General features: G+C 44.3%; 1 protein-coding gene across 4 annotated transcripts in view; it reads left to right on the forward strand.

Moving 5' to 3' along the window:
* The window catches only part of ckap5 (cytoskeleton associated protein 5), a 55,020-nt gene that overhangs the window by 6,256 nt on the left and 21,827 nt on the right, over positions 1 to 26,937 (forward strand). For all 4 annotated transcript variants that reach the window (XM_075470780.1, XM_075470781.1, XM_075470782.1 and 1 more), the window contains exons 3-26: positions 1,803 to 1,996; positions 7,078 to 7,284; positions 8,891 to 9,062; positions 10,002 to 10,134; positions 10,219 to 10,319; positions 11,573 to 11,686; positions 12,632 to 12,736; positions 13,266 to 13,355; positions 13,604 to 13,768; positions 14,646 to 14,774; positions 14,859 to 15,002; positions 15,089 to 15,190; positions 16,285 to 16,395; positions 16,490 to 16,582; positions 17,683 to 17,868; positions 17,962 to 18,056; positions 19,065 to 19,248; positions 19,359 to 19,501; positions 23,285 to 23,459; positions 23,576 to 23,689; positions 23,852 to 23,980; positions 25,674 to 25,868; positions 25,958 to 26,078; positions 26,709 to 26,800. In XM_075470780.1, the coding sequence (XP_075326895.1) occupies positions 1,803 to 1,996; positions 7,078 to 7,284; positions 8,891 to 9,062; positions 10,002 to 10,134; positions 10,219 to 10,319; positions 11,573 to 11,686; positions 12,632 to 12,736; positions 13,266 to 13,355; positions 13,604 to 13,768; positions 14,646 to 14,774; positions 14,859 to 15,002; positions 15,089 to 15,190; positions 16,285 to 16,395; positions 16,490 to 16,582; positions 17,683 to 17,868; positions 17,962 to 18,056; positions 19,065 to 19,248; positions 19,359 to 19,501; positions 23,285 to 23,459; positions 23,576 to 23,689; positions 23,852 to 23,980; positions 25,674 to 25,868; positions 25,958 to 26,078; positions 26,709 to 26,800 (3,294 nt within the window). The remainder of the gene's footprint in view (positions 1 to 1,802; positions 1,997 to 7,077; positions 7,285 to 8,890; positions 9,063 to 10,001; positions 10,135 to 10,218; positions 10,320 to 11,572; positions 11,687 to 12,631; positions 12,737 to 13,265; positions 13,356 to 13,603; positions 13,769 to 14,645; positions 14,775 to 14,858; positions 15,003 to 15,088; positions 15,191 to 16,284; positions 16,396 to 16,489; positions 16,583 to 17,682; positions 17,869 to 17,961; positions 18,057 to 19,064; positions 19,249 to 19,358; positions 19,502 to 23,284; positions 23,460 to 23,575; positions 23,690 to 23,851; positions 23,981 to 25,673; positions 25,869 to 25,957; positions 26,079 to 26,708; positions 26,801 to 26,937) is intronic.

Consider the following 26,937-nt stretch of genomic DNA (forward strand, 5'->3'; position numbering starts at 1 on the left):
CAGCTTCATCCTGCAGTCATCGGGGATTAAAACCACCGTTTCTGGCAGATTAGCTCCCCTCAGACCTGCTTACTCTGTTTGTTTAGTCTTTAAAAGGCTTAACATGCAGGATTACACTAGTATTGCTTTAGGAGAACCCTTTAATCCATGACATCGGTAGCATCTGTGACAATGCGTACAACAGAAGGCGACATGACACCGGTCGTTGGCTGAGTGTGGTGCTCAGTTTGGGTCATTAATCAGGTTCCCGTTGTTCAGTTCCTATAAAATAAAGATCACTGACGTGCAGAAGTGTTTACACTAGGGCTGGGCGAATTAACTCGTTGTTAACTCGTCAATTATTTAACGCTAATAAATATTCTATCGCACATTATTTATTTAAATTTAAATTTTTGGGTGGGGCTTTTGTGCCTTTAATGGAAAGTTCAGAGAGGCAGAGAGAGGGGGAACAACACGCAGCACAGGGCCGTCCGATGCAGGACAATCTGTTACTCACAGGCTTTTATTTTGTAAAAGTCTGTAGCTCACAGGCTTTTATTTTATAAAAGTCTGTTGCTCACAGGCTTTTATTTTGTAAAAGTCTGCTGCTGTCTGCTGTGGAACCGGAAAAGAAAGTAATCTTTGGATCCACCAAACATGGAGAAGGGTACGGAACTTTTACTCGGCCATTTTCATGTTAAAGTTCTTCCAGACGGCGGAGTCGACAGAACCAAAGTCATCTGTAAACACTGCCAAGTTGAATTGTCTTCTCAGCGTAGTAGTTCCAGTCTAAAATATCACTTAAAGGCAAAACACACAACTGATAGCAGCAAGTTATTCAAGGAAACAGACAGTGGAGCGAGGCTTCTACATAAAAACTACAGAAAGATGCTGATGTTAAAAGTGTGTTTGCACAACAAATGTTATGGCACTTTCATTCATATGGCAGCACATTTACAATAAAGCTAAATGCTAAAGGCTATACGCTACTTTTGGATTCATTTTTGGATTCTGCGTACAAATGAGATTAATCGTGATTAATCAGGGAAATCATGTGATTAATTAGATTAAACATTTTAATCGTTGCCCAGCCCTAATTTACAGGCAGATGAAAGGGAACCTGATGGCCACCTTGATGGTTTTCTCCTTGAGGTTTATTTCCTGTTGGAGCAACCACTTCTTTTGGATTACTGCACCTGAAACTTTATGCTACACCTGTTTCACCACCCGAGTTTACTTCAGACCATCGGATAGCAATACATGTCTGTGGTTTATATCGGCTTAGTTAGAAGCTGAAGCCCAGCTCTCATTTCAGCAGTAAATATCTTCTTTGAGTCTCTCAGGTTTAGTTTCAGTGTCTGAAACACCATCATATCGAGGTGGGCTGCATCATTTTATTTAATTTCTTAAACTGTTGGCAGATTAAGTCTCCCAGCTGTATTATTTCCTCCTTCCTGAGCTTGTTAGATAATTTTAGACTCTGCAGCAGAATCATTGTTGAAGTGGAACCTGAACAAAGCTAAACCTGATTTCCTGCCTCACCACGGTTTAACCTTACAGTGTTGTGTGTGTGTTTGATCTGGGCGTCATCAGCTATGGGATGTTTAATGTGGGTGGAAATGTTGTTCTAGTCCTGCTGACTGACCTTCTAAAGCTCCCAAATGAGCCTGGAAGGAAAGCTGCAGTTTGCTTTTAGGGCTGTAAAGCTAGCTGGGAAGCAGATGACGTACAGTTTCTAACGGGCTACTGTGGATGTAGGTCACATTTTCTGCCTGTTATTCAGACCTTCCCACAGAAACTTGAATGTCTCTTGTGTCGTGCAGGTGTGGAAAGCCAGACTGAACGGTTATGAAGAAGCTCTGAAGCTGTTCCAGAGGATAGAGGATGAGAAGAGTCCAGAGTGGGGCAAATACCTGGGGCTGATAAAGAAGTTTGTGACCGACTCGAATGCTGTGGCTCAGCTCAAAGGCCTGGAGGCGGCCCTGGCCTTCGTGGAGAACGCCCACGTGGCTGGAAAGTGAGTTATGGTTGGGGCTGAATCTGCACGTTCATAGATTTATTTTATTTATTAGTTTATTTGACAGGGACAGTACAATCAGACATGGTTACAAATCAAAGCTTGTAGCTGATGTGATGCATACAGAGTATAGCAACAAGTCGCTGGTTAGGCTTTTCTGACACAAGACCTAAAATAGACATTAATTTACATAAGAACATTAATCTATAAATACAACAGTGCAGTTCAAACTGTCATCTCATTCATTCACTCTCACAGTTTTACAAGTGAGGACAGTTTAAAGGTGAACAATTTAAACTCACTGGACTTAATATCTGTGGGCAGTGAGTTCCAGAGTTTACAGCTTTTGTAAGAAAAGACCGACTGTCCAAACGATGTTCTGCACTTAGGGATTGTACAGTTGTGGTTGGAGCTGCCTCTGGACTTGGAAGAGATTCCTTCTTGGGTGTGAGGTTTTGAGTCCAGGTTGGTTGAGCTCTGTGGTCTGTTACTGAGCTCCACCTTCCATCCTGAGTTCTTCTTCCCGGAGGATTTAAACACAGTTGTTCTTGGAACACTTTAAAGTTCCTTTAAACCATTTAAAACCTCTGTTTGGACAGGAAAAGAACCCCCCGATGCCTTCCAGACTGCTCAGGATGTGACTCCACATCTTCTCCCCCAGTTGGTGAACAGGGACGAGTGAATACATGCGTATATACGTTAGGGGTGGGACGATATGCTTTGGTCACGATTCGATTGTATCTTCCGATTCTTGATAATTGCGATTCGATATAATCATTCATTTAAATTTTCTTCCTCCTTTAAAAAAAACCAAAGTTGAATCGTACACTTCTAGAATGAATGTCGTTCCCGTAAACGATGCACATCAGTCTGTGTCAGTCAGTCCAGCAGCTGACATTTATTTCAACTCAGACAAAAAGAGGTTCTTAACATGTACAGCATTTTTTAAAGTTTAATTACAAAATGAGTTAATAGCCGCTTTCGGACTGTAGGAACCTTTGGTAGTTCTAATAACCTTTTAATCCGCGGGGCCGTTTTCTCCCGTGTTCGGACATACAGGAACTCGGGGCTTTCTCCCTTAGTTCCTATAACTATTTAGCTCCTTCTCCGCGGTCGGGTCTTTTCATGGTTCTATAGAACGCTTCTGATGGAGGTGTGTGGTGGTCGGTAGCTATGCCCCATGTCCTGCTGTCACGGCTGAAATGTCTCCTCATAGACACAGACAGAACCGGCGGGTGTTTAATAAGTTAAACTTACACTGGTCTCATTTGTCTGCAGCGCTCTGCTCTCCTTTCTTCCTTCATGAAATGAAAAAGTATCGTCTCCTGACTCTCTCTGTGAGCTCTTCCAGCCTCCATATTAGACGCCTGCTGTGATCGTCCATGATTAATATCACCATCATGCAGACCATGAACACGGTGGCCTCCCCGCTCTCCATATTAGCTTCTTGGTGCTGTTTTTTCTTCTCTCTTTACTTTTACGGGTTTTGTTTTGTTGTTGAATGTGGCGCTAAACGGCTAACGGCTAATACATCACTGTCGCAGACGGCTGCGCGCGGCGCATCAGTCCCTATCAGGTCCCGACTCATGTGCGAATGCAGACTGAAACAGAAGGACAGTTATCAGAACAAAATTCGAGTAGGACAGTTCTGATAACTGCGTTCTTAGAACGGTCTGTCCGAAAGCGGCTAATGTAATGAATTGATGGAGTTTTTCTAGACACGGATATGACGTAATATAATCGATTCAGGGGAATAAAATTGATTTTTAAAATCATCCCATTAAAAATCGCAATATGTACATGAATCAATTTTTTTTTTTTTTTTTCTTCACCCACCCCTAATATGCGTGGCCCCGCCCACCTCTGCACCAGCCTGCAGCTGACCTTTGCTAATATCAGGGTAAAATCATTGAGTTTTCAATGAAACTCTGATTTGGAAATAAATTAATAAATAATTGCTGAATAAATCGGCCGTAACGCTGAATGATGGAGCGATTCTGAAGAAAGTCAAAGTTCTACATGGTCACGGGCAGGTAAAAGGATAATTCCCAGGCTGGCACACAGCACCAGGAAAGCTGAGCGAGGAGCTGCTGCACCCACCAGCTGACTGGAGAGTCACTTTCTGTGGAGGCCGCTGGCTCCAGGGCCTGCAAACCGGCCAGAGGCCCGTTCTGCTCGCTCAGCGCTCCAGGAGCTTGTGCCTGCTGCCGTTAGCTTCCAGGAACTATCGGAAAGAGGGCCGCCTCCCTGCTTTAACTGACGAGTTTTCCTCAGTTTGTCGTTTCACCTGCTGCTCGCAGCACATTCACATCAAGGCTCTAGCATGGTTGCCGCGTCTGCTCGCGCGAGCGGTGTTGATGACGTCACGAGTTCGTGCCCGCCATAGGACCCTATATAGTGGCGCAAGTCGTTGCGCGCCAGTAGTTGCAATTTTCTCTGTCACAGAGGTGGCGCTGCTACGTGAAGGTTACCGCTACTCTACAACCATGAAAGTCGAGAAGAAAACAATGCCGCTGTCAAGAGCAGGAATACTGTAATTAATGATACTGCTGCAGTTTTCGGATCATTTTAATTTTTTAATTCAGTTAATAGAGGTGAAGGTTTGAAGCCCCCGGCATCAACAGAGTCTCTGCCCTCTTCTTTGCCTTCACGTATCTGTCCCGTAGCTTCTTCCACACATTCTTACAGAACTCTCCCTCTTTCCCCAAAGTTCTGCCAATCTCTGTGCACCAGTTTGGGGAGTTTACGTGCTCCCTGTGCTGCTTCACTGCAGTTTCGTACAGCTGCCTGTACAAACGCACCTCCTCACTGAGCCTGGTCTCACATCGGTCCATCCGGTTCGTTGTGCTCGGCGCCGCCAAGTTACAAAAATCGACTGGTGCACGACAACGCGCAGCGCCGTCTTTTCAAGGGAAGCGCCATGCCTGAAACGTCATTTTGACGTCACGGTCCACCACCGCCGTGACAGACGCGGCAACCATGCTACCGCCTTCAGCTGTGGTTGGTCCAAACATTCAGGCTGTCTGACCCCACAAAGCAGAGATCCAATGCTTTTGGATCTTTGCTCTAACTTTTAGCTCCTAATGTCTCATAGCACATTAAAAAGAAAACACATCTGGGCTTGTTAACAAGGCTAAAAATGAATTTTTAACAGTGTTCTGTCTTTGGAAGCCATAAAAGGTCCCACTTAGCAGCATGATGCACAGGGTGTCTGCAGGGAATGTATAAAAGAGTTACGTTCCATTATCAGAGTGCTGGCAGGAAATGGGGTTAGAAATATCCCCCGTTTCCCTTTTTTTTTCTGTCCAATCCTGTACTTTCAATAGCAGCAATAAGCACAGAATAAACATTTTTTGATAAAAGTCTGGTTGTAATCTGCTGCTCTCAGCTCTGCTGCACCAGGTGACTCCATCCTCTCTGTGGATGCATCAGGCAGAGCTGGACTCGAAGATGTTGCACAGTCTTTCTCATTAAGCCTCTAGCATGGTTGCCGCGGTGTTGATGACCTCACGATTTCGTGCCGGCTATATATGGTGGCGCAAGTCTCCAGTAGTTGCAATCTTCTCCATCACAGGTGTCGCTGCTACGTGAAGGTTACCGCTAACTACTCTACAACCAGAAGTGGAGAAGAAAACAATGAAGAGCAGAAACACCAGCTGTGTTCGAAACTACATTCTACATACTGCATACTCATCGATCAGACAGTATGCAGAGCGTTTACCCACAATGCATTTGGCTCCTGCCCGAGCCGAAATCAGCCGGCCTGAAGCTGATTTCTCTTAAGCTCTAAACTCTGTAAACTTTAGCAACATTTGAAACATTTTCAGGTGAGAAAGTAGTCGTTTAGATCCCCAACGTGTTGAAAACCTGACAAAATACCGTCTGTTTACAATGTTGTTCCCACGAATTCGGCGCTACTAAAGCTAGCCGCAGTGAGCAACGCACTTCCTGTTATTTTCACAAAATAAAATACCCGTTGCCTTTTATCATAGGGAAAGCCATTACCATACAATTGGTGCTTTTGTTTTGAAAACAGGAAGTGAACCTACCCTCGTTGTAGCTAGCTTGAAACTGCCGTTTTGACAGGAAATGACGATCGGCGACGTCACGTAACGTTGCATCTTGGGTAGTTTGAGTATGAGTAGTAACCTCATGATGCATACCCAACATTTAGGAGAATCTAGTATGCATCCGGGAACTTCTGTCATACTAACTCAAAGTTAGTAGGAGAAGTATGCGGTTTTGAACACAGCAACTGTCATCAACGATGCTGCTGCAGTATCTGGAAGATGAAATGCTTCGTGTGTTTCATGAAGTTTGTGAGCAAGACGATTCAGTCAATAGAGGTGAAGGTCTGAAGCTTCTTCCACACATTCTTACAGGGTTAGGGTTAACTTTCCCCAAAGTTCTGCCAGTCTGTCCACCAGTTTTGGGAGTTTACGTGCTCCCTGTGCTGTTTCACTGCAGTTTCGTACAGCTGCTGTACAAACGCACCTCCTGACTGAGCCTGGTCTCATTGGTCCATCCGGTTTGTCGTTCTTAAATTACAAAAATCGACTGGTGCACGACAACGTGCTGCGCCGCCTTTTCAAGGCGAGCACCAGTCCTGAAACGCCATTTTGACGTCACGGGTCGGCTGTAAGTCCAGCTTAAAGCAGAAATGTTGTAGTTCCCACTGCACATGCTCAGTGTCTCCCTCTGCTGGCTGTGGGGCTCGTTTCCCATATATTCTCACAGATTTAATCTGTTTAATCTCGTTCTTTTAAAGATGGCAGCTGCTTGTAAATAAGATGATCTACGGCAGTGGTGCATAGGCATGCAAACATGCCACAAAATCCTGACTAGATAAACCAAATGAGTCCAAATAAATGCAGTGAATGTGGATTAAAAAGGACCACTGTGGCCGTCTGTTCAGTTTCTGGGGAGAACACATATGTTCTCCTTTTTTAAAAAGATTTATAAAGTGTTCTGTGTGCGTTAAGGGTCATTCTGTCAACATAATGTCAGTTTTAACAAAGAAGTCGGTGGACTATGAGAGGTTCTGAGGCTCGGTACTGACGGGCTGTTTCTCCACGCTTCAGGACGACGGGTGAGGTGGTGTCGGGCGTCGTGACCAAAGTGTTTAACCAGCCGAAGGCCCGAGCCAAAGAGCTGGGCATGGACATCTGCCTGATGTACATCGAGATAGAGAAGGCCGAGGTGGTTCAGGACGAACTGCTCAAGGGGCTGGACAACAAGAACCCCAAGGTCGTGGTGGCCAGCATCGAGGCGCTGCGGAAAGCTCTGAGGTCAGTGCTTACAGAAACATTTTAGTATATCGTTTCTAACTTGGTTGTTTAACCTTTCAGTCGCTTGCTTTTGATCCCTTTCTGTACGGCTGTGTTTTATATGGATTTAATGATGTAATTCTGCCTGCTCGCGTTGGTTTGTTCACTTTGACTGCAGCTGCCGTTCTGTGATGTGTAAATTATTCTGAATCTGTGCATCGTTGCCCAGATTCACTTATTCAGACACGAAACGGGCGGGTTCAGTTCTGGTCCCATGGATAGGAAGCAGATTTAAACTTTCCCGTTGTCATGGCAACCGTAGTAGTGAGCTGTCTCCTGGAAATTAATTAATTAAAATTGACTTTGGACATAAACTCCACCTTTTTTTCTTCCCTTTTTTTAATCAGAAGTGGAAGTTAAGTGATTTTTCTCTTCTAAAAGGTTTAAAGAAGAGTTTTTTTTATTTTTATATATGTATATTAAATTTTCAAAAGAGAAATGCACACATTTGGCTCACATACACATTCAAATTCAGATTTAAATTGATACAGGTGAGAGAGATCAGGAGTCGTCCCATATAAATAAGATGAGCAAGCAAAATAAATCAAGTGTACTCTGCCATGCATGATACATTCACATGATCAAAGAAAGGTGCACAGAAACAAAAACATACCAATTAAATGGTAGGGTGGCATTCTCGGCTATGAGACAAACCCTCTTTCAAGACTGGTGGAGATATTCAGGCAGATTACAAAATAAATACATTTCCATAATACATATCAATTTACATATTCATCCAGAACAAAGGTAACATAAATCAATACTTGCTCGAAAGGGAGTAAGATGAAGTAAAAAAACACTTATTTTCTCCCACCCCCATTCAAAAATTACAATTTATAAGGATGCGTCTTACATACATTGGCATAGTTTTTAACTTTCAACTTAATTTTAACATATTATTACACATATCTTCTCATCTCTTATTTGATGTTATTATTTAATCACAATTTACAAGATGGGGCTTTATCCATTATCCCATTCAAAAGAATATACTTTCCAGCACAGAAAGAAAGTGTTTGATGTTTTCCCTTAAATTTGTCAGTAATGGACAAATCGGATATGCCAAGTAGCAGATATTTCTATTAGTGGACAGAATCTCAATGACCCATCAAAACTGCTGGACTTTTCCACAGTGCCACAAACAGTGTGTAAGACTACCAGTAAGACTCTATTTTCCTCTTGGGGCACAGCTGAGATGAGTTAGGGTTGAACTCATGACATTGAGAGGGTCATTTTGATTTTTGAATGCAGGTACACCCAGAAAAATGAGCATATAAATCCTTTGACATTGCCAGAAGTAGTTTTGTTTCCCGTCTGAGAGAAATCAGAACCTGTTTGGTAACTATCAGCACCTCCCAGGACACGAGCCTGTAACTGCAGCAGCATGAAAGCGTGCTGTTACACTGCATCCTGAGTGTCTTGGACCGGTTTCAGATGATTTGGCTCGTTTTAATTTTTAAAAACCTGCTTCTACTGCAGAGGACGAGGGACTGAGAGCTGAACATTTACCGGATGATGGCGGCTGTTTGTGGCTTTACTTACCAACTTCTTTGGCTTCTTCCCGCAGTGAGTTCGGGTCTAAGATAGTGACGCTGAAGCCAGTGGTGAAGGTTTTACCCAAACAGTTTGAGTCCAGAGAGAAGGCTGTGAGAGACGAAGCCAAGCTGCTCGCTGTCGAGATCTACAAGTGGATCCGAGACGCTCTGAGACCTTCGCTGCAGAACATCAACTCTGTGCAGGTGGGACTCGCTCATCCTCACACACGGCTGTGATATCCAGTAGGGGTGGGACGATATGCTTTGGTCACGATTCGATTTGTATCACGATTCTTGATAATTGCGATTCGATATAATCAGTACACTGGAAAAAATGCTCCTCCAAAATAAGTAAAAAAAACAGCAAATAAAAGACGTTTTTGCTTGAAATAATAAAAAAAAATCTGCCAATGGAACTAGTGAAAATCGGCTTGTCAAGATTTCTTGAAATAAAATGTGATATTTAGGACTTTTGAGATAAAAAGTAATCTTGAAATTAGCTTAAAAACCTCTTCAAATGTAAAAAAAAAAAAGCTTGTTTCATATGATATGTGACTCGAAACAATTTGTTTTCAAGACTTTTTCACTTAACAAGATATTCCAGATGTATTGTCTTCAAACAAGTCCCTATATCTGGCTGAAATGGTGCTTGTTAGGCAGTTGTGTCTCATATTAAGTGTAATGAGATATTTTGACTAGAAGTGAGACAAATATACTTGGTAAGAGTTTTATTTATTTATTTATTTTTTCCCAGTGTAATTGCAATTTTCTTCCTCCTTAAAAAACAAACAAGTTGAATCATACACTTCGAGAATGAATGTCATTCCCATAAACGATGACATTTATTTCAACTGAGAAAAAAAAAGGTACCTAACATGTACAGCATTTTTTAAAGTTTACAGTTACAAAATGAAATTAATTGTCCACACAGCACAAATGTGGGCTAGTTTTAACGTAACTTAATGTAATGAATTGATGAAGTTTTGAGTGTGCACGGATCTGACGTAATATAACCGATTCAGGGGAGAAAAATCGATTTTTAAAATCATCCCATTAAAAAAATCGCGATATGTACACGAATCGTTTTTTTTCGCCCACCCCTAATATCCAGCTGTCGAACTAAACCGTCCTCTGTCCCCGCAGCTCAAAGACCTGGAGGAGGAGTGGGTGAAGCTGCCTTCTTCCCCTCCCAAGCAGTCCCGGTTCCTGCGCTCCCAGCAGGACCTGAAGGCAAAGTTTCAGCAGCAGCAAGCACAAGGAGGAGAGCAGTCCGACGGTAGGTGTGCTGAGACTCGCTCAAACTGACCGGGTGCTTTCCTTTGGTGCTGTGGAGTCATTCTCTCTCATCTTCTTCCTTCAGGAGAGGATGAGGAGGACGCGCCGGCAGCAGTGGATCCTTACGAGCTGCTGGAACCCGTGGAGATTCTGTCCAAGATGCCCAAAGACTTCTACGATAAAATTGTAAGTTTATCTGATGACCAAATGGCAGGTGTAGCCCGGGCATCTGGGATTAAAGCCAGTATAAGTGTAACCAGTAGGGATGATAGATAGATAGATACTTTATTCATCCCAATTTGGGAAATTGTTTTGTTGCAGCAGCATACAGTAAAAGATATGAAAACAAGCAAATAGAATAAAATAAAAAAAATAGTGAATAAACATTCGCTATTTACAAATTACAGTGTTTTTGTTTTTTCTGGAGAGACTTCAAGCCTATTGAGCTTGAAGTTCTCTTCCAGCCAGAGGGGAGGTGTTGTAGATGGTGATGGCTGCTGGTAGGAAGGATTTCCTGAATCGGTCCTTGTGACAGCGAATTGATGAGATTTTTACGATTCCAATACCATTTCAATTCTGCTTAACGATTCGGTCCTTTGTCGGTTCCCTTATCGATTCTCATTTGGAGAAAAAGGACAACAAACCGGTCGATCAGCATCAACTTTGTTTAGTTTAGAAGTAACACGAGTCATGACCTCACAAACCCAACAACGGTGAGGTCCACATTGGTCTATCCTGGCCTGGGTAATTTAACTCTTCCCTGCTCTGGTGAAAGGAGAAGCTGGAGGTAGAGGTGAACTGGGGGTAGTACCACCAGCCTCTGGCTCTGAGCCAGTCAGGCTCTGTCTCTCATGATTTCATATAAATGTAATGCCTGAGAAGGCATTCATTTAACCTTAACCGTTACTAACAGCAGCTTTTACAATGAGGCAAATGCTGCTAACATGATAGGCAGTGTTTGTTAGTTAGTTACCTGCAGTGTTAGCCGAGGACATGCTAACGTTGCTAACGTTGCTGGGTTCAGATTCGCCGACGTTAATCATTCATTCATAGTTATTGCATGTTGGTAGTATTTCCTCCCTTTGGTGAAATATTCACTTTGCAAGTTGCCCTGTTGTCGTCTTTTTTAGGGATGTGTAACCAAACTTTCGAGCGTTTGTACCGCTTGGGCGCCATGTTTACTGTTGGCTGCTGGCTGCGCTGGACTCGCCACGCAACGTTGCGTGGTGACGTCATTCGCACCCACTGGAATCAATAAGGGAATCGTTTGCAAAAATCACCAAACGATTCCAAGGAATTGAAACGCTGGGAACCGGTTCTCAACAAGAACCGGTTTTCGATTCCCATCCCTAGTAACCAGTGTGTGTCCCTTAGAGACCCAGTGGAAAAAGATGCCTTGGGTGTAAGAACTCGTGTTTTCTCCTCCTTCTGTCCTGCAGGAAGCTAAAAAGTGGCAGGAGAGAAAAGAAGCTCTGGAGGCCGTCGAGGCTCTGACCAAGAACCCCAAACTGGAGAACGGAGACTACGGAGACCTGGTCCGGGCCCTGAAGAAGGTAAAGACTCCGAGGCCTCGTTCAGACCGCCAACATCGGTTCTTTAGGCTGTTTATTTTCCATCTTTAATGGCGTGCTTTAGTCAGACTTGGGGTTGCAAAATTCCCAGAATTTCCAAAGACAGAAACTTTCCATGGGAATAAACTGCGAATTTATGGGAATAAACTGGGAATTTTCAAAATTGAAGGTTGGCTCTTCTAGGGAACTTAAATATAGTTGAGGAAAGTATATTTTAGCATAATCATGACTTGAATCTGAGGCCCGTGCACCTGTAGCCTCCATCATCAGCCGCCTCCAACTGGTCACTGTTTGGCAACACCCACACAAAGGTCGGCAACAGGCTCACAAATGTGAGAGTGGAAAAGCTGGTTGGCATTCGCGCAAACCTACGGCTCTTTGAGCCAGACAGAGCCAGCCTTGTTGTCACTTTCCAACAAGGCTGGAAAGTGACACTGAAGAGGAAGAGTTGGATGCTGAGGAAGGGGACAAGTTGTTGGATGTTGAGGCCCAGGAAGAGTATTGACTGAGCAAAAATGCAGAGGATTGCTTGAAGGAAGATTTGCATGTTTAATGGGACTTTGTGGAGATTTTTGAATGAGTGGGGTTAGGGGATGGGTTATATTTAACCCAACACTCCTGTTTTTGTTCATCCATGAAACGTAATTGGAACGTGTTCTGCTCTACTTACAAATAAATCTGAAATATCTGTTAAGCATTTTGTATGGATGTTTTCTTATGACTTCTGTTTATATTTATGCTTGGATATAATATATTCCCAGTTAGTTCTCCTAAATTCCCATGGAAAGTTTCCAATATGGAATATATCCAAAATTCCCAAGCTTAACTGGGAATTTTTATTGTGAGCTGATGGGGAATGTTTCTGCTCCCAAATGGAGTTTGTACCACCAGGAGTTGGTTTGACTCTGCGCTGGTTCTGTGTTCCAGGTGGTGGGGAAGGACGCCAACGTGATGCTGGTGTCCATGGCGGCTAAGTGTCTCGCTGAACTGGCCGCCGGTCTCAGGAAGAAGTTTGGAACTTATTCAGGACAGGTTAGTGGGTGTAATCCATCTGGTGCGGCTGGGATTCCATGGTTCGTTTTCATCTAATTCTTTATTTGCTTTATTTGACCGTAAACGCGTTTGCATTTCACCAGAGAGAAACCAAACTGTTGTGTTAGTGCGACCAAATCAGACTTTTTAAAAATGAGCTTAAACACGTTGGTTCAGACCCGGATCAGCTGGACTCGCATGGTCCCAGCTGCTCTGTTCAGGCTCCAAACTTCCATCTTTCTGCATCTTTCAGTAAAAACACTAAAGAGTTCATTAATCCAGCTGAACTCCCCATAAAGCTGCTCTCATTCACATGTTTTTCTGTTTCTCTGGTCAGAAACTGGGACTGAAAATCGGCCCACTGAGACCACGTGTCCGCTCACTGAAAGCGTTCCCAGACTGTCGCTCTGCTCTAATAAAATCCAGAATCAGCATTAAAGCAGCTTAAAGACAGATAACTCAGCTGAATTACATGGACCAGCAGGAGGTCTGGAAGGTTTTTAACTGGGTTCTCCTCTGTGCCTCTTAGGTGGTTCCTACTATTCTGGAGAAGTTCAAAGAGAAGAAACCTCAGGTTGTCCAGTCTCTGCAGGAGGCCATCGATGCCATCTTCCTCACTGTAAGTATTTGAGCAGCTCTGAGGAACACGTTGCTGTATGAAAGCTCCTCAGACTGTCTTTATATTCAGCTGAAAATCTATTTCTCTGATGTGCTTTCGCCTCAGCCCGGCTTCTCCTGTGATGCTCTAAATGTTCCTGTTCCTAACTCGATAACTGCCGTGATTCATGGAGCACTCTGCAGCTTCTGTGTTTCAGACGGCATCCTGATGATGCCTGATGGACTGATAATCTCTTTATTTTTTTCCAGACGACTCTCCAGAACCTGTCGGAGGACATCCTGGGTGTGATGGACAATAAGAACCCCTCCATTAAGCAGCAGGCCTCCTTGTTTCTGGCCCGCTCATTCAGACACTGCACACAGGCCACGCTGCCAAAGAGCGCCCTCAAACCGCTTTGTGCAGCGCTCGTCAAGGTACGTCCGCCGCGGGCCTCAGTAACGCCCCGAAGCTGCTTCATTTCAACGAAACCGTGATTTTTAAAGGGACAGTACGCCTCTTCTGACATGAAGCTGTATGACATCCCATATCAGCAGCATCATTTCTGAACATCTTCTTACCCCCTGCTGCGTCCTGTGAGCAGAGTTCCAGCCTCGTTTTGGTGTTGATGAAGGTAGTCCGGCTAGTTGGCTGGGGTTTAAAAAATAAAGCGTTTTGCTTCTCAGAACAATATGCGTTCAACAGAGTAATACATTTGCATCACAAAATGGTTCTCCAGGAAAAAGTCAGACCTCACAATCTCTTGGCCCTATTTTCTCTCCCTTCGTATCACTGCCTGCTGTGCAGACCGAGCAGCAAACACCGTAACAGGCGCGGCTGTCGGCAGGTGTATTTCCTTTCCTTTCTTTTCTTGTTTCCTTTCCTTTTTGATTCCTTCTCTTTCCTTTCTTTCTTTCCTTTCCTTTTTGTTTCCTTCTCTTTCCTTTCTTTCTTTCCTTTCCTTGGGTGCGGCTATCGCAAGGTGGCTGGATGCATTGATATCATGGGAGAGAAAATAGGGCCAAGAGATTGTGAGGTCTGACTTTTTCCTGGAGAACCATTTTGTGATGCAAATGTATTACTCTGTTGAACGCATATTGTTCTGAGAAGCAAAACGCTTTATTTTTTAAACCCCAGCCAACTAGCCGGACTACCTTCATCAACACCAAAACGAGGCTGGAACTCTGCTCACAGGACGCAGCAGGGGTTAAGAAGATGTTCAGAAATGATGTTGCTGATATGGGATGTCATACAGCTTCATGTCAGAAGAGGCGTACTGTCCCTTTAAGAACGCTTTTGTCTTTCCCGTCTCAGCAAGTGAACGACCCGGCTCCAGAGGTCCGTGACGCCGCCTTCGAAGCTTTGGGAACAGCCATGAAGGTGGTGGGTGAAAAAGCCGTGAACCCTTTCCTGGCTGACCTGGATAAACTCAAACTGGACAAGGTGAGGACCGGAGGATGGCAGTAGAGAAGGCCACTGTTTTTAATTCTACCGCCCTGCCGACCGTGGTCACTTGTTTCCTGACAGATTAAGGAGTGTTCGGAGAAGGTGGAGCTCGCCGGAGGGAAGAAAGCTGCAGCGGTGGAAAAGAAACCTGCAGCCAAAGCTGCTGCTGAAGCGCCTTCAAAATCCTCTGCTCCGCCCAAGAAGAGCCAAGCTGCTGCTGGCAAGGTGCGCACATCCTGAAAGCTCACCCAACACCTAGTCCTGGTTTAGTGTTATCAGTTCAGTTATAAGCATTTTTTTGTTTTCTGCAGGCGTCGGCAGGTCCACCTAAAAAAGGCAAAGCAGCATCTGCAGCCGGAGGAAAACCGAAGAAGACGTCGGAGAACAAAGAGCTCATAGAGACCGAGCTGTCGGTAAGAACGGGAACCAGCAGCTCAGCTGTCCTGCTGATGGCCGAGCACACAAACACCGGCTGTGTTGGTGCCGATGCACTCACCACACAGTTCAGAAATACCTGGGGGGGACTGAAAGGAGTCCTTTAGTGACTCCAGCCCGTATAGCTGCTGTCTTTTGACCTTTGCTCTGCGGTGCAGCTACCGTCTGCGTTGTATTTGGCTTTCTGCTAATGCTCATAAGCCGCTTTCGGACTGTAGGAACCTTCAAATAACCTTTTGATCCGCGGGGCCGTTTTCTCCCGCATTCGCACATACAGGAACTCGAGGCCATCTCCTTCAGTTCCTATAACTATTTAGCTCCTTCTCCGAGGTCGGGTCTTTTCATGGTTCTATAGAACGCATCTGACGTAGGTGTTTGGTGGTCGGTAGCCCCGCCCCTTGGTGGTCGGTAGCCCCGCCCCATGTCATGCTGTCAGGCTGAAATGTTTCCTCATACGACACGGACACAACCTTGGCGTGTTTAATAAGTTAAACCTCCACGTGGTCTCCTTTGTCTGCGGCGCTCTGCTCTCCTTCCTTCATGAAACCAAGAAGTATGGCCTGCGCTCCATCCTGCGTCTCCTGACTCTCTCTGTGAGCTCTGCCAGCCTCCATGTTAGACGCCCCATGTGATCGTCCATGATTTTTTTTCTTCTCTCCTTACTTTTACCGGGTTTTGTTTTGTTGTTGAATGTGGCGCTAAACGGCTAACGTAACACGTCACTGACGCAGACGGCTGTGCGCGGCGCATCAGTCCCGACTCATGTGCGAATGCAGACTGAAACAGTTCCGCTGGGGAAGGGCAGTTATCAGAACGAAATTCGGGTAGGACAGTTCTGATAACTGCATTCTTAGAACGACTCGTCCGAAAGCGGCTATAGTCACAGTTGTGATCTTAAATCTGTCAGATTCCACATTGTGTGCCTGCTTCAGCTGAACTGCTGGTTTAATAACATGTTTTTAACGTCTGTGACCAACACGCTGAACGTTCCATCCTGAAGCTGCAGAAGCGGCGCAGCATTATCGGTCCTCTGTTTGAATTTCTGGTCATGCACATGTTGCCGTCTGGTCAGGTGGAGGCGTGCGAGGAGCGGGCGGCGGGCGTACTTCCTGCTTCCTGCCTGCAGCAGCTGGACTCGGCCAACTGGAAGGAGAGACTGGCCAGCATGGAGGAGTTCCAGAGGGTAAAGTCTTCCAGTTTGTTCTAAAGTAACAGTAATTCGGCTCGTTGTGGACAGAGTCGGGAACGTTGACGTGTGACTGGCTCTGTGTTTGTAGGCGGTGGAGACCATGGATAAGGCAGTCATGCCCTGCCAGGCCTTAGTCAAGATGTTGGCCAAGAAGCCGGGCTGGAAGGAGACCAACTTCCAGGTAACTGCTGGAATTACTTCACCCCCACAATAATACCAACATTTAAGATTTAAGAAATTATTCAAACACATTTTCAATCAAATTAAATAACATGGTTTTAATTTATTATTATTATTATTATATTTAATAACTAGGGCTGGGCAACAATTAACATGTTTAATCTAATTAGTCACATGATTTCCCTGATTAATCACGATTAATCGCATTTGTACGCAGAATCCAAAAATGAATCCAAAAGTAGCGTATAGCTTTTAGCATTTAGCTTTATTTTAAATGTGCTGCCATATGAATGAAAGTGCCATAACATTTGTTGTGCAAACACACTTTTAACATCAGCATCTTTCTGTAGTTTTTATGTAGAAGCCTCGCTCCACTGTCTGTTTCCTTGAATGACTTGCTGCTATCAGTTGTGTGTTTTGCCTTTAAGTGATATTTTAGACTGGAACTACTACGCTGAGAAGACAATTCAACTTGGCAGTGTTTACAGATGACTTTGGTTCTGTCGACTCCGCCGTCTGGAAGAACTTTAACATGAAAATGGCCGAGTAAAAGTTCTGTACCCTTCTCCATGTTTGGTGGATCCGCCGATTACTTTCTTTTCCTGTTCCACAGCAGCAGACTTTTACAAAATAAAAGCCTGTGAGCAACAGACTTTTACAATAATAAAACAGAGGCGGTCTGTGGCGTAGTGGGTTGAGCAGGCGCCCCATGTACAGAGGGTATAGTCCTCGCTGAAGCTGGCCCCGGTTCGAGTGCCGCATAGGACGGCCCTGTGCTGCGTGTTGTTCCCCCTCTCTCTGCCCCCTGCTTCCTGTCTCTCTGAACGTTCCATTAAAAGGCACAAAATAATAATAAAAATGTATAGTTTTATCGGGGTCAGACTGAGAATTTAAAGGTTTTATTTTTAACCCAACACACAGTTTGCAGCTCACACTGAACACAGATGATTCATAATATGAGGAAAGGACTCAGAGTTGTTGCTGTAATCCCACCTGCAGCGACAGGTGGTCGTGGCGTTAAAGCTTCCTGATGACGCGCCACATGTCTGCTGACGCTCTCTGGTCCTCCGAGTCGCTCAGTAACCACGTTCCCTTGTGCAGGTGATGCAGGCGAAGCTGCGCATCGTGGCCCTCGTCGCTCAGCGAGGACAGTTCTCCAAGATGTCGGCCTCTGTGGTTTTGGACGGCTTGGTGGATAAAGTTGGAGACGTCAAGTGCGGCGGAAACGCCAAAGAAGGCCTGACGGCGATCGGAGAGGCGTGCTCCCTGCCGTGGACGGCAGAACAGGTGAGCCCGGTTAACAGAACCTGATTTAAAAATGTCGTGAGCAGAATGGATGCGCAGCATCAACGCTGTTTGTTTGTGTGTTTCGTACACCAGGTTGTGTCCATCGCATTTGCACAGAAGAACCCCAAAAACCAGGCCGAGACGCTCAACTGGTTGGCCAACGCTATGAAGGAGTTTGGCTTCGCCGGGTAATTTTCTTACACTTTATCAGACCATGTTGCCCCAGATGATGCATTTCTGCTGCAGCTCTAAAGTATTCAGCTGTTTTAACCCTCCTGTTGTCTTGCGGGTCAAAAGTGACCCACTACCACGTTTAGCTTTAGAAAAAATACCTTAACCCATTAAGGCCGGGAAAACGCACACGTCCTTTTCCTGTATAAGGGTTGTTTTGCACCAATTATTGACCTCTGCGCCAATGAAATGCATTATAATGGACACGTGAGAGTGTCGTCATGTTCCTCGTGTCATTGTTTTAAAGTTAAGTTTTATCAAACAAGCATGGAGGACTTTCAGTGGGAAGACATTTCAGACGGGAGCAATTGTGAGGAGTTTCTTGGCTTTGATGATGCTGATGAACGTGCTGACCCAATTGATCGAGATTTATGGCTAGCACATATGTTTGAGGATGATTTTGAAGGGTTTGAATGTGAGTGGAAGACTGACATTTACCATCGTAATCGACGGAGAGATTTCAAATCTCGATTTACCTGCAGATGCCACACCGTTGCAGACATTTAATCTAATTGAAAATAGTGCACAACAGAAGCAACTTTTCGCAACGAAATTTGATATGGATTACCAGTGCACACCAGTAACCACTCCAGTGAGTTGATCATTTTGAAAACGGACGTTTATGGTGCTTTTACGGACCTTTTTGGACATGCGCATGACTTGCCATTCTGAAGCAGGTTGAGAAGAATCAAAATTAGGCAAATACCGGAGACGGCAGTAAACATCAAAGCGGTGAGGGGGGTTCTAAAACATTGCAGACGACTCAGAAAAGAGGCTTAATGTTGAAAATACCGCAGTTCCCCTTTAAGTTGCTTTATTTTGGGGCTTTGGTAGGGTGGGTCATTTGTTACCCGTAGGACAAAGGGGAGTAAACACAATGTTAAGACCGCACAAAGGGTCAAAAGCAGCAGTCATGTCCCGGCTCCTTTAGGCTGACCTTTAACCTTTTATCCTCTGTTCTTCAGCATCAATGTGAAGGGCTTCATCAACAATGTGAAAACGGCTCTGGGAGCCACCAACCCCGCCGTGCGGGTGGCGGCCATCGCCCTGCTGGGCGTGATGTACCTCTACATGGGAGCGCCGCTTCGCATGTTCTTTGAGGACGAGAAGCCGGCGCTCCTCGCGCAGATAGACGCCGAGTTTGAGAAGGTGCAGACTTTTTTTTTTTTCTTCTTTTTTTTTTCTGAGCTGTTTGTAATCGTGACGTCGCGTTTTTTGGTGTTCGGGGGTGAATTTGGAAATGTTTGACTCACTCACAGATGCAGGGTCAGACTCCTCCAGCTGCCATGAGAGTCGCCAAGAAGGCGGCGCCGGCGGAGGACGCCGGAGATGATGGCGAGGAGCCGGATGAAGACGGGGGAGGGCACGACATCATGGACTTACTGCCACGGACAGATATTAGGTAAGAAAGCTTTTTAAATTGTTTGTTTTAAACTAGGGCTGGGCAACGATTAACATGTTTAATCTAATTAATCACATGATTTCCCCGATTAATCGCATTTGTACGCAGAATCCAAAAATGAATCCAAAAGTAGCGTATAGCTTTTAGCATTTAGCTTTATTTTAAATGTGCTGCCATATGAATGAAAGTGCCATAACATTTGTTGTGCAAACACACTTTTAACATCAGCATCTTTCTGTAGTTTTTATGTAGAAGCCTCGCTCCACTGTCTGTTTCCTTGAATGACTTGCTGCTATCAGTTGTGTGTTTTGCCTTTAAGTGATATTTTAGACTGGAACTACTACGCTGAGAAGACAATTCAACTTGGCAGAGTTTACAGATGACTTTGGTTCTGTCCACTCCGCCGTCTGGAAGAACTTTAAAATGAAAATGGCCGAGTAAAAGTTCCGTACCCTTCTCCATGTTTGGTGGATCCGCCGATTACTTTCTTTTCCTGTTCCACAGCAGCAGACTTTTACAAAATAAAAGCCTGTGAGCAACAGACTTTTACAATAATAAAATAAATAATAAAACGGGTCCGTGGCGTAGTGGGCTGAGCAGGCGCCCCATGTACAGAGGCTATAGTCCTCGCTGCAGCTGGCCCCGGTTCCAGTCCCGCATTGGACGGCCCTGTGCTGCATGTTGTTCCCCCTCTCTCTGCCAAATTATTATTATTTTTTAATTTTTTTTTAAATATTTTAATAAATAAATTTAACCTGCATTAATGTGCGATAAAATATTTATCGGCGTTAAAAAATTAACGAGTTAACTCGCCCAGCCCTATTTTGAATGTCTTCTTCTGAAATAAAATGATTCATGTAAAACTTTATCTAACAAAATTAAATTTTTAGCTTCTTCTTAGTCGTGTTCAATGATTTAATCAAATTTATTTGTATAGCACATTTCATGTACAAACAGTTCAAAGTGCTTTACATAAAATAAAAGCATTGCAGCAGGGAGTGCAAGAAGCATTAAAAATACATAAAAGAATATAAAGAGAAACAAATAAAATCATTTAAATGAATTTAAAATCAGGCAACAGTCCAGATAAGTTAAAAGATATTTCATGCATAGACACATGAGAACAGAAATGTCTTTAAACTTTCACCAAATGGAGACATTTTTAAATCCAGGTTAATCTCCACTGGCAGTTTGTTCCACTTGTTTGCAGCATAACAGCTAAATGCTGCTTCTCCATGTTTAGTCTGGACTCTGGACTGGACCAGCTGGCCTCAGTCCTTGGATCTCAGAGCTCTGCTGGCTTTATATTCTCTGAACAGATCACAGATGTAAACCATCAGCAGGCTTTTAAAAGCTATTCTGTGACTGACTGGAAGCCAGAGTAAAGATTTTAAAGCTGCTGTGATGTGTTCAGATCTCTTAGGTTAAAACTCCAGCAGCAGCGTTCTGGATGAGCTGCAGATGTTTGATGCTCTTTGTCCAGTTAAAAGAGCGTTACAGTGATGGAGTCTGCTGGAGATGAATGCATGGATGAGTTTCTCCTGGTCTGTTTGGGAGAGGAAACCTTTAATTCTGTTGATGTTTCTGAGGTGGTAAAAAGCTGCCTTGGTGACAGCTTTGATGTGGCTGCTGAAAGTCAGATCTGAGTCTATCAACACTCCCAGGTTACCGACTTGGTCAGTGATTATAAGGTCCAGAGTCTCAAGATATTTACCAACGCTGACCCTCTTCTCTTTGCTCCCAAACAGAATGATCTCAGTTTTGTCTTCATTTAATTGTAGAAAATTCTCTCTCATCCAGGTGTTTACTTCCTCCAGACACTGACACAGTACGTCTGCTGGGCTGCAGTCGTCCGGTGACAGAGACACATAAAGTTGTGTATCGTCTGCATAACTGTGATAATTGATGTTAAAATTCTGCAATATCTGACCCAAAGGGAGCATATACAAGTTAAACAGAAGAGGTCCTAGAATTGACCCCTGGGGGACTCCACAAGTCATGGCCACTCGCTCAGATTCATAGCTGCCAATTGTAACAATAACTCCGGCCTTCTAAGTAGGACCTGAACCAGTTAAGGACCGCTCCAGAAAGTCCAACCCAGTTTTCCAGCCTGTGCAACAGGATTCTGTGATCTACAGTATCAAACGCAGCGCTGAGGTCCAACAGAACCAGGAGTGAAACATTACCAGAATCAGTATTCAACCTGATGTCGTTTAACACTTTGACCAGAGCTGTTTCAGTGCTGTGCTGACGTCTGAAGCCTGATTGAAACTTATCAAGACTTCCACTTTCATTCAGAAAGTCGTTGAGCTGGTTAAATACAACTTTCTCAATAATCTTGGATATAAAAGAGAGATTAGAGACAGGTCTGTAGTTGTTCATCAGAGGCGTCTAGAGTTCTCTTCTTTAGGAGTGGCTTAATGGCAGCTGTCTTTAGTGACTTGGGAAAAATGCCTGATGCCAGTGAGCTGTTAACTATTCGTAGGAGATCACTTTCTACTGAGGTAAAAACAGTTTTTAAAAAGTCGGATGGTATTATGTCCAGAGAACAAGTTGTTGATTTCAGCTGCCGAACTGTTTCCTCTAGGATTTTTAAATTAACAATATTAAATTGTGACATAACGTCAGAGTTATTTCTAGGTTTTAGACACAGATTAGTTTTCTTGTTTGTCTGTGTTGCGTGAATGTTTTGTCTAATTGTTTTGATTTTTTTGGCTAAAAAAGTTGGCAAATTCATTGCATTTCTCAGTGGAGAGGAGGTCTGGGTTTGACTGTTTAGGAGGATTTGTGAGTTTTTCAACCATAGCAAACAGAGTTCGAGAATTGTTGACATTCTTATTAATCATTTCAGATAAATGCAGCTGTCTGGCCTTGCACAGCTCATTGTTATAACTACGCAGGCTTTCTTTGTACAGCTCATAGTGAATCTGAAGCTTTGTTTTCCTCCATTTACGTTCAGCTTTCCTGCATTCTCTTTTCAGATTTTTGACCGTAGTGGTGTTTCTCCATGGGGTTTTCTGTTTGATCAAGGTGCTCTTGATTCTTATCGGTGCAACAGCTTCCATTACATTAAAAATTTTCAAGTTAAAATGATCCAGCATTCCTTCAACCGACTCTGCGCTCATTGTTGGTAACATAGCTATGGCCTCCCTAAACTGAGCACTTGTTTTCTCATTAATGTTCCTCTTCTTAACTGAGAAGCTGGTTGTTTGAACATTCTGAGTAATATGTAAATCGAATAAAATGCAAAAATGGTCAGACAAGGCCAAATCAGTAACAACAACAGAAGAAATATCAACACCTTTAGAAATGAGCAGGTCCAGAATGTGACCTCGAAGGTGGGTAGGTTCTGTTACACGCTGCCACAAACCAAACATGTCCAGCACAGAAGAAAATTCTTTGGCAGTACCATCCGTCATATTATCTATGTGAATGTTAAAATCCCTGGTCAAGATAAAATGGTTAAAATCAGTCGAAATAACAGACAATAATTCAGAAAAATCATCAATAAAACTTGCACAGTATCCTGGAGATCTGTAAATGATTAAGAACAGGATTTTAGGAACACCCTTTAAAATAAAACTCAGATATTCAAAAGAAGTGAATTCACCAAATGATTAAGTTTTGTTCTTTAATCCCTTTTTTGTTCATACTTGAACTGTTTTTAAATGCGTTTCCCTGTCATAAAGTTTAACTTTGGGAACCTTTCAGAAACCCTGAACAAAAAACATCAATTTAACCGTTTCTCTCCCTTTGTTGTTTTTTTTTTTTTTTTTCCCTAAGTGACAAGATCACATCCGACCTTGTGTCTAAAATCGAGGACAAGAACTGGAAGACCAGGAGGGATGGTCTGAACGAGGCTGCGGCCATCATATCCGAGGCCAAGTTAATCACAGCCAACATCGGAGAGCTGCCGCTGGCCCTGAAAAGCCGACTGGGCGACTCCAACAAGAACCTGGTGAGTTGTCCTGGTCTGCTGGGGAACTGCTTCTTCTAACCATGACTTCATCATTTGTTATTGTACTGAGATGGAAGGGAAACACTAACTTAACCGCTTTATGTTTGTGTCTGCAGGTGCAGCAGACTCTGACTATTCTGCAGCAGCTGGCTACAGCCATGGGACCTGGACTCAAGCAGCACATTAAATCTCTGGGAATCCCCATCATCACCGTTCTGGGAGACAGCAAGGTACTCACAAGAGAACCTGTTCACTTATCTGACACTTTTCATACTTAATTAATTATTACAGCTTCAGATGCTGAGATTTCCTGAAGTTAAGAGGGGGGGGAAACCCAGAAGTTTCCAGATGAACTGCATGATAATCAGACGTGTGCTTCTGTTCCTCTACAGCTTCATCTGAGGTCAGCTGCCATGACGACTCTGCAGGCTTGGGTGGAGCAGACTGGGATGAAGGACTGGCTGGAGGGAGATGACCTTTCTGAGGAGCTGAAAAGGGAGAATCCCTCCCTCAGACAAGAGGTAAAAGATTTCTTCTTGTCCTGTTTCAGGAGGAAGGAAGCTAGCGGGGAGCAGAAGGGAGCTAGGAGAACAGGAAGGGAGCGGGAGGGAGCTAGCGGGGAGCTTAAAGGCGGTAGCATGGTTGCCGCGTCTGTCACGGCGGCGTCGCACCGTGACGTCAAAATGACGTTTCAGGCATGGCGCTTCCCTTGAAAAGACGGCGCAGCGCGTTGTCGTGCACCAGTCGATTTTTGTAACTTGGCGGCGCCGAGAACAACGAACCGGATGGACCGATGTGAGACCAGGCTCAGTGAGGAGGTGCGTTTGTACAGCAGCTGTACGAAACTGCAGTGAAACAGCACAGGGAGCACGTAAACTCCCAAAACTGGTGCACAGAGATTGGGAGAACTTTGGGGAAAGAGGGAGAGTTCTGTAAGAATGTGTGGAAGAAGCTACGGGACAGATACGTGAAGGCAAAGAAGAGGGCAGAGACTCAAAGTGGTGATGCCGGGGGCTTCAGACCTTCACCTCTATTAACTGAATTAAAAAATTAAAATGATCTGAAAACTGCAGCAGCATCATTAATGACAGTATTCTTGCTTTTGACAGCGGCATTGTTTTCTTCTCCACTTTCGTGGTTGTAGAGTAGCGGTAACCTTCACGTAGCAGCGCCACCTCTGTGACGGAGAAAATTGCAACTACTGGCGCATCGACTTGCGCCACTATACATGGCGGGCACGAAATCGTGACGTCATCAACACCGCTCGCGCTAGCAGACGCGGCAACCATGCTAGAGCCTTTATGAGCCTTGGCCCATCAGAGCAGCTTCAGCCTGGAAGCTGTTAATGTGAACTAATATTCTGAGTCCCATCAAAGTCCAACCAGAATAAAAACGGCTCATTTTATCAGACCATGTTGTATCTGTAGCATCAGAGGCTGCTGGTTAAGGTGTCGTGTTAACTGCTGTTATTCTGAGTCACTGTGCTGTCTGATAACAGACAATAGAACAGGAAATAAGAGGCTTTATTAGGATTTCTGCTGCATTAAAATACAGTTTATGAACGTGGAGACAGCGGGAGAGAAGCTAACAGATGTTAGCACAGCTGGATGTTAGCTGGAAAGCTAATAGCTGCTGTTCTATAGTCCTGTTATCAGTTTCAGGAGGAGGGATGTTAGAAAAATAAGCGAATCAATAATTCAAGTAACCATTGATTGGTTCACATTAAAACCCTTTTTCAGTTGCCCTTTAATACGGCCAAATTATTTCCTAAATGAGTGAATAATGGAATAAATAACAGTTTGAGCTCTGAGCTGAAACCCGTCTGACTCTCTGAGCTGAAACCCGTCTGACTCTCTGAGCTGAAACCCGTCTGACTCTCTGAGCTGAAACCCGTCTGACTCTCTGAGCTGAAACCCGTCTGACTCTCTGAGCTGAAACCGTCTTACTCTCTGAGCTGAAACCCGTCTGACTCTCTGAGCTGAAACCCGTCTGACTCTCTGAGCTGAAACCCGTCTGACTCTCTGAGCTGAAACCCGTCTGACTCTGAGCTGAAACCCGTCTGACTCTGAGCTGAAACCCGTCTGACTCTGAGCTGAAACCCGTCTGACTCTGAGCTGAAACCCGTCTGACTCTGAGCTGAAACCCGTCTGACTCTGAGCTGAAACCCGTCTGACTCTCTGAGCTGAAACCCGTCTGACTCTCTTCATCACGCAGGTGCTGGGCTGGTTGGCGGAGAAGCTGCCCACCCTGAGGACCGTCCCCGGGGATCTGATGCTGTGCATCCCTCAGCTCTACACCTGCCTGGAGGACCGGAACGGAGACGTGAGGAAGAAGGCTCAGGACGCCCTGCCCACCTTCATGATGCATCTGGGCTACGACAAGATGCACAAAGCAACGGGCAAACTGAAGGTACGGCACCAACGGCGCTGATACCAGCAGGCGCTTTCAGGGTTTGGCTTCAGGTGGTTTGACGTGTGCCCGTCCTCTCCCCCCTCCAGCCCGCCTCTAAGGATCAGGTGGTCGCCATGTTGGAAAAGGCCAGAACGGTGATGCCAGACAAACCGGCAGCGCCGGCCAAAGCGGGGAAAGGTTCTGCAGAGCCGAGCCGAGCCGCCTCCGGTGGGTTTGGCTTCATGATGAAATTTAAACCACAAAGCCCAAAGATTGCTGTAGTAAAGGGTGTTTTTCGTGTGTGAAAGGTCTGTTTCCTGTGAGTGTTTTTAAGGGAATGTTACCGCTGATGGCACTGAATGTTTGCTCAAACATCTTTAAAGGAGAATGATTGTTAAATGATCCAATCGACTCATTTATTTTTATATATATTTTCATTCATTTTTATTTATTTTATTATATATATTATTATATATTTATTATTATTATTATTATTATTATTTTATATATATATAATTTTATCATTTTTAATTATTTAATGTTTCTTCCATCTGGACAAAGCGTTTTTTTTTGTTGCCGCTACTATCGCTGAACTGAACGAGCTCTCGCTTATCTGCACACAAGTTCTTTGATTTGGTTTATAATCGTGTTTTATTCAGTTTTTATGATTTAACAGATTATTTTTCAGATATTATTGGTGTTCATGTCCTGATCCTGTGGATCCGGAGCACTTTAAAAGATGATCAAATATCAGTAAAATGATTAAAGTTTGACCTTTAACTAAACAAATCTACCAGCGGGTATAAATGAGGTGAACCTGGTCCAGAGATCTAACTGTGACGTTGGTGTTGTTTGCAGCTTCCAGGTGTGCTGCAGGTGGCGAGGACTTCCCCGACAGTAAAGCTGAGGTGAAGAAGGTGCGAGGAGGAGGAGGAGCGGCTGCGAGGAAGGTACGTCGCTTTGGATGAACTCCGTTTCAATGTGCTCACAGGAGCAGAAAGTTAAGTTTGGAAAAAGAAACGAGTGGCTGTCTGGGGTAAAATTTATTTATGTTTGGGTACAAATCCAGCGTCTGAGGATCTGAATG

The sequence above is a fragment of the Odontesthes bonariensis genome, chromosome 7 (genome assembly GCF_027942865.1).
Source record: "Odontesthes bonariensis isolate fOdoBon6 chromosome 7, fOdoBon6.hap1, whole genome shotgun sequence".
Classification (NCBI taxonomy): Eukaryota; Metazoa; Chordata; class Actinopteri; order Atheriniformes; family Atherinopsidae; genus Odontesthes; species Odontesthes bonariensis.